Genomic DNA, 7,533 nt, shown 5'->3' with positions numbered 1-7,533 from the left:
CTGGGCCGCAAAATGTGGAAGGTTTGTCCAAAGCAGGGGTGGGCAGCCTGTATTCCAAGGGTGCATGAAGGCCTTTGTCCAATTTCTGATGGGAGAGCCCAGAAGGAGAGGTGGGTAGGAAAAGGCCACAATGGATGGAGCAATGGAGCAAAGCTGGTTGGGTTTTAACTTGTTTGCTGTTGGCTTAGCAGCTGCCTTGTTGTTCTCTGTTAAAATTTCACTGTACTTCTGGCCAGTGGCGGAGCTTCATGCTCCGACACCAGGGGGCAGAGAGCAGGCGGGGGTGAGGCTTGCGTGCATCCCGGGGGTGTGCCGTGCCACCCACAGGGGGCAGCCGTGATGGCATCCCACCAGGATCGCGCTGCCGGGGGTGTTGCGCTCCCCCTGCACTCCTCTTCCTCTGCCACTGCTTCTGGCCTCGCCGCCCACACTACACCACCTTGCTATTGCATATGAAAGGCAGCATAGATATATTTAGGGCTTTTTTTCAGCCGGAACTCAGTTTCAGCACCTCTCAGGTGGACTCCATTGCCATTATAAGAAAACAAGGGAGGTGTTCATACTGAGCTCCAGCACATCTTTTTCTATAAAAATAGCACTGGATATATTTAAATAAATGAATGAAAAAGGTGACATGATACCTAGTAGGAATTAACATGTAACATTCATGTTACATAAGCACTGGTTTCTCTGTGCAATTAACCAGAGTTGTTTATACCCACAAACATGCAAACTTATTCCCGTGAATGAACTTAAATTATGGGCAAATAAGAAGTGGACATTGGATGTGGATGGTGGGAAACATGGATTTCTGTCTAGATGAAACCAGTCATCTATGCTACCACATATGATATGAACAAACCAAAAAGTTATCTTCGACGGGTTCAGAAAATTCCAGCGAAGGGATATTCTTGAGCACCCATGAGAATAAATCACCCCATGTGATTTATTCACAGATGCAAAAGATTTATTAGCAGATGCAAAATTTCCTCATGATCTTAATAGGTACAAAAAGGAGGCTTCCAAAAGCCCACACACATTATAAATGCCAGAGGATTTTAAACCTCACAAATTGGCACAGCTCACTCATTTTTCGTCTTCTTGTGAAACTCAACTTAAAACGTCTTTGGCACAAACTGCACAAAGACAGGAAATAAAACACAGCCTCGCCCTTTTCAAGTTACTGACAAGGCTGTCATTCATTTTCTACAGAAAAGTTTTCAAGTAAAAACTGAAACTTTCTGAACTGAATAGTGCAGTGCTTGAAGAGGGTGTGTTAAAAATATTGCGGCATCCATTAGATAGGTGAGATCACCTGCCTTGGGTAGCAGCTATCAGATCTGAAGTATTATTAAAGAACACAAATGGTCAATTATTTAAATATTTCATATTTTTACCATAGGGTGAGGCAACATCTGATATCAAATATATTACGATTTAATTTAATAAAATCTGTGACATTCTTACGCTGTTATGGAAAAGCTTTTGACTAAGAATGCTTCCAGATGGAAGCTTAATATTTAAACAGGCTGGTGAAATATCATAAATGAGTTATTGGCAACAGGGTTTTTTTAAAAAAATTAAAATGTATGGGTTTTTTTGTTTTTGTTTTTTTGTGTGTGTGTGTGTGGTATTGGGTTTCCACTGCAAAGGATAATTCTGGATTGAATGTGAGGGGATATGGGCTGGTGTTTTAATGGCACTGTTGTGTGGGTATGGCAAAAAAAACAACAACACTTCCGAAAAGGGGCTGCATGGGGAGCACCAGTTCCACAATAAACACCTGTCTGAAGCAATGTTTGAAACTCCCATTGTTCTAGGAGCATTTTGCGACAAGGCATTTCATTAGCGAAAGCGGTTTCTGAGTTTTTTACAGAATCCCAAATGTACATTGGTAGTTGCCAGGCTGGTAATCAAAAGAAGAATATGTTACCAAGTTTGTTATACAGATCCGGGTCATCAGTAGACTGACAAGCCCCAACAAAAGTAGGCCCAAACAAAAGATAATACAACTCTCTTAAAGGCTAAAGATAATGAATCCCTTAAGTAATTCCCAGAAGTTTTGAAAATGGAAACCAGCCAATTGCATTTTGAACTATCAAGTCTGCAAAGAGAGTTATATTTCTCCTCCAAAACACACCCACATCTACAGGCTGCAAAGCAAGTTAACAAAATCTCTATAAAATTTGGGGAGTGAAAGAGCATGGACACAGAGGCAAAAGTGTGCAGACTAAACACTACTACGGAATTAAGTTCAAAAGTTGATGTCTTTTGTTCTCCTTTTCCCATGTAATCTGACACTGTTCGTTTAAAATCAAGGCAGATTAAATTGCCAGAAGGGACATACTGCTCATTATTAGTTAACATGTCTACTGGAGAGACATTTTGCCATCATGGCAGCCAGAACCAATTAACTCCCTTTGATTCCCACATGCGTGGGAATGAAAGGTGGGAAAACACATGACTATGTCTTGGGACTAATGAGTTCAACTAGGAAAAGATAATAGAAAACTGGGGTGGGGGTGGGGGGGAGAGACCATGAACAAGTCCACAGCTTGTCATGAACTCTGTACATCAGTTCAGAAGAGCCTTTTTCGGAGTTATAAATTTTATGCAGGGCCAGCGAAATAGAAAGCTCCACATTAAGCACCGAAGATGGGAGCCAGAGAAAGGAAAGGTGATCCCACTGCATGGAAGGGCTACACAGTATCTTTTGTGCCCAGAGAACATACATATACACACACACACACACACACACACACACAGGGACCTTATGGTGAACCACAGGTAAGATATTGAATAAATAACAACAACAATTCAGACATTGCAAAATCATTCAGAAATCATTCAGTAAGAACACTTACTGCCAATACATAATGAAGGATATTTTTATAGCTGGGATTTGTTGTTTCGTAAAGCTGTACGCTGGCTCCCTCGGCCAGTAAAGCGAGATGAGTGCTGCAACCCCAGAGTCGTCTGCAACTGGACCTAATGGTCAGGGATCCCTTTACATTTACCTTTACCCTCAAAATACAATGCTGCATTTATTATTTATTTGACATTTATACTCCCACATTTCCACAATAAAGTAAAACTGAAGGTGGCTTGCACATAAAAATATAAACCACAACAAAAACTAAAAGCAACCCTGACAATGCAAACGATAAAACTAAATTTGCAGTTAAGAGGAAGGGGACAAAACAGAACTATTTTTAAAAACAACAACAACACAGTATCAATATTGTTTACTATGTTACTTCCGCATTAGCTTCTAGGTAGTAGGTGAGTTCTTGGGTTAGGCAAGAATGGGAATGTGTATCCACTGCAGCATGTTAAAACTGCAACCCTGGGTTCAGAAGTTAGCCAGTGTCCCCCGAAAAGGGTGCGGGCGATTGCACCCTGAAACAGAGCGGAAGGGCATTCTGCACATGCTTAGGGGCTCTGGGAACCTGTTGGAAAAACTCATAACAGGAACAAGTGTTAGAGAGTAGGGGCAGGGTGAGGTTCTCCTGAACTAAGCCACGCCTGACCCGGATGGCCGTTTGCAAGCTTTATGTGTTTACATCAATTGGTGCTCCATTCCAGCGTCTCCCTGCTCAGCCCCAGTGCACTGTCTCCGTCAGTCGAAGTCTACCAGGAAACGCGAGGGAGGGCGGGGCGGCGGGTCCCGATGGAACGCAACCTGCGTCACACTTGGAGCAACCGCGCTCCCCCCCCCCCCCCCGCGGATAGCATCGCCCACCGCTCATTTCTTAGAGCCCGCCCCTTGGTTGCTAGTAGCAACCAAGACGTTACTGCCCTCTCGGCCAATAATAAAGACGTCTAGGCGAGGTTAGCCTAGAGGCTTGAGGAAAAAGGAGGCAGTCCTCATGTCCGGCTGCTGTTTGAACACCGCGTGCGGGGAAGATGCCTTATTCCAAAGCGAGGGAACCGCTCTTCCTTGGGATCTCTATGGTACTCCGTCGTGCGTCGGTTGAGCCAACGAGTTCGACGCGGAACCAGAAGTGTTTTTCGCGGGTGGTTGAGGCGGTTCCCGTGCCTTTGGGCTGCTATGGTGGTCCCCGCTGCGGGTTGAGCAGCTGAGCCCGGCAAATAGAAGCGGGGAGGCAAGGCAGGTGAGGGACCTTGGGGGCAGGGATGTGGAGGGAGGGGCGCTGAGGAAGGAGGAACTCTTTCAATTTGGGGCTTTTAAAGTGCGGGGTGGCGGTGGGTAAGGCGGGACGTGATGGGGGACGGAGAAAAATCGCACGTGATGTGGGGAAATAAACAAGTTTTCTCTCCTCCTCTCCTAGTACTAAAATTCCCCCTAGTACTAAAATGGAAGATTCAGGGCAACTTTTTCTCCCAGTCCCAGTGTAGAGTGGGAAGGGACCCCAAGGGCCATCTAGTCCAACCCTGCAGTGCAGTTGCTCCTGAGAGGTTTTGCATTTGCAAGGCAAGGTTGCTTAGTTACTCCCAAACACCTCCAGCAGGTGCTTAAACAGGCCTGAGCTAACATTCATTAAGCAAGTTCTAGGGCAGCTGCGCTTTATGAAGATCCTGGATCAGTTGAGGTCAGATTTGGCAGCTGCCTATCTGCTTTAAGCTAAGGGAGGAAAGGGGAATATAGGAATGCAATGTTCACCTTTTCAATAATCCCATTATTTCTAATCCTAGACAGATTGGCGGTGGTAGTTCTTCAATTCTGCCACTAGAAGAATGTCTGAATTAAAATTTCGGGAGGTGCTGCCCAAACAAGGTGAGTGACTTTTCCCAACATTCATCAAAGTGCACATGCCAAGCTTCTCAAGTGGCTGTTGTTGTGTGTCTCCTGTGGTTACCTCTTGTGATTCTTTTTGCCAAGTTACAAAGGTTGCATGGGGTTCCACCTTATCACACTACAAGTTGGCAGCACTCTTAGGGTTGTGTCTCTGGCAAATTCTTTGTCAGCACTGCAAGAGTTTATATCCTGCACTTTCTCCCCACAGCATGATTAGGGCAGCTAACAGGATGCAATTTGGTGAAACCATAGCCAGTCCGATACTATGATTTATGAGGACAATTACAAAAAACACAGTGCCTGAATGTACCTATTGCCTTCTGGAGCTCTGGACAAATACAACTGTATTCAGATTCCATCTGAAGATGGGCAGGGAAGGGGTCTGTCTGGAGAGACAGGGTGCTAACACAGAAGCCCTCTTGTGCATTCTCAGCCTCCTAGGTATCCATAGCAATGGTATTGCAAGAAGAGTCTCTTCCTGATTGAAAACTGTGCATTGGGGCCTACTGAGAAAGGTGTTCCTTCAAGTACTTGGGCGCCTAGAGCATTTAGGATGTCTGTATAATAATACCAATACCTTAAATTGGACCAGGTAGCTCACCAGTAGCAGTGAAATACTCTCAGAATCGATGTGATGTTCTCTTTGGCCATCTACAGATGTCTGAGAAACATTATATTGCAGGGATTTTTCCATATACGTAATTATGTTAATATGTAGCACAGGATCAGACATGTTACTTCAAGGTAACAGTTTACCACTGGCTTTGTTACAATGTTGAGATCTGAATGCTTCCTTACGGAGGATTTATGGAGCCTTTATTCTTCTCTTCTTAGAAGTAGCCTGTTTTATAACTATTAATAGTTTTACACCTGTTTAGCTCTTTCATGCTCTGCATCCTGTATTATATATCTCCCCTTAAGTATTTTTAACAGAAGGTGAATAGATTAGGTTCTTTCAGCAAGGCTTGCCCTTTGACCCTTATATTGGAGCATATTTGTGCTAAGGGGCTAGTATCACACTTGAACTCCATTTTTTTAGTACAGGTACACAAATGGCCCAATAACATGAAAAGCTTTGATGCAAGTACTATACCAGTGGCTGCTAAAAATGTGAGGTGCTTAAATGGAGACTTCCATCTGTACTGCTCTACACAGCTGTCATATTTCACAGCTGAATAACTCAGAGAAGTGGGTTTGGTGGCATCCACATGGAACTGTAGTGTTTGAACTGGCAGATATATTCTTAAACATATATTTTATGAGCTTTGTAATTATCTTTGGTTTCTCAATTTTTCTTGTTTTAGGGATGTTAGCAGTAGAAGATGTGACTACTATGGTGTTATGCAAGCCGAAGCTGCTACCTTTAAAGTCAGTTACCCTAGAAAAGCTTGAGAAAATGCAACGTGAAGCACAGGAAACTATTCGACAGCAGGAACTACTTGCTCAGCAATGTTCAAACTCTGAATTCATTCAATAGTTTACTTAAATGGAGTTTCTGTACTGCTGTATCAATGTATATAGCAATATGATATGCTGTGTAAAGCATTACACATGAACAGGATAGTGGTTGTAGATTCTTAGATTTTCCCAATTTTACTGCTCCCTTTTAAAATATATTCAAGTATGTAGTCATCCAGGTAACCTTTTAAAAAAAGGCATTCAGAATCCTGCTCTAGGATTTCTGTATTGTTTTTCACATCAGAGGTCAACTTAGCAGCCTTACATATGTTACTGAACCTTTAACTCAGCATGGGGAACCTTTTTGGCCCAGCAGATCATTCACCTCTGCAGGACAACTCTTGACAGGTGGCAGCTAATTTGCCTGTTGCCTAATATCATAATGAGGCTGAATGATTGCCATGAGGGTTGCCACACCTACCAGCCCATGCCTTGTGCAACACTTGGGAACCACAATGCAAGTGGCTTTGCCAGCTCTATGATCAGCAAAGTGCAGTGTATTGGGCTGACAAAGCTGCTTTCTGCAGAGATCAGCTGAGCAATTGGATTTCCCAAGGTTTAGGTTTAGAAAGGTTGACATTTCTCTGCTAGACTATTAATAAAACTTGTTTCTATACTGTTAAATATACCAATATGCTAAAGCCTAGTATTTTGTGTTGTGTTGAATTATTTATTTGTACTGTCACTCTTGCATCGCTAAGATGAGCAATGAAAACATTCAGTACACACCCTTCTGTATGTAGACATGTCTAGGTTCATGAGAATTTAAAGTGTTTTTTAAAAAATCCATTCTATCTAATTCATACACATGCAGAGATTACTTTTAGGAGGTAAAGTACTGGTACCATAACTTTAGGCTGTAAGTTCCTTGGACTCAGGACTGGCAAAGGTCGTGCAAAGACAGGCTGGCTCCTGTTATTCCATTTCCTGGCAGAGAGCCATGCTGCTGGGTGTGGGGCTGCCTCTGAATTCTGCTTTATATGTCTAATAGCTTTTCATGTAAGAAGGAAACATGCTCTGCATGCATTCTAACTGAGCCAGTCAGTACCAGCTGTGGCTGGATACAGCCAAAATATTCCCAGTCTTCTACTAACTCGTATGCAAATTCCTTCTACACTTCTTTTTTTACAGCTAATCTTCCATCAACTTTGTCTGCATTGATTCTTACATTAAGGCTTTTAACCATGGCTGCAAACTAGTTTGAAGCTTATTACAGGCTAGCATTAACATTGGTGCAAATATTTCAATGTACCATAATTAGCTAGGAGTGGGAGCATGTCTGCTAATAGCACACCCCTATTAACCATGCATAAAAG

At 43.0% G+C, this 7,533-nt stretch overlaps 1 protein-coding gene across 2 annotated transcripts; it reads left to right on the top strand.

The window, feature by feature from the left end:
- The first annotated feature begins 3,880 nt into the window (after positions 1-3,880).
- Positions 3,881-6,859, top strand: BBIP1 (BBSome interacting protein 1). 2 transcript variants are annotated; one of them, XM_081912917.1, is made up of 3 exons: positions 3,881-4,115; positions 4,657-4,738; positions 6,064-6,859. In XM_081912917.1, the coding sequence occupies exons 2-3, from the start codon at positions 4,699-4,701 to the stop codon at positions 6,234-6,236; spliced, it is 213 nt and encodes a 70-aa protein (XP_081769043.1). In that variant the 5' UTR covers positions 3,881-4,115; positions 4,657-4,698; the 3' UTR covers positions 6,237-6,859. The 2 variants fall into 2 exon arrangements, with proteins under 2 accessions (XP_081769043.1, XP_081769042.1); XM_081912916.1 differs by having other exon boundaries at positions 3,883-4,115; positions 4,651-4,738.
- Positions 6,860-7,533: the final 674 nt, after the last annotated feature.

The sequence above is a fragment of the Podarcis melisellensis genome (genome assembly GCF_964234715.1).
Source record: "Podarcis melisellensis genome assembly, chromosome: 5".
Classification (NCBI taxonomy): Eukaryota; Metazoa; Chordata; class Lepidosauria; order Squamata; family Lacertidae; genus Podarcis; species Podarcis melisellensis.
The sequence above is the reverse complement of the archived record's forward strand: the minus strand, read 5'-3'. Positions and strand labels throughout refer to the sequence as shown.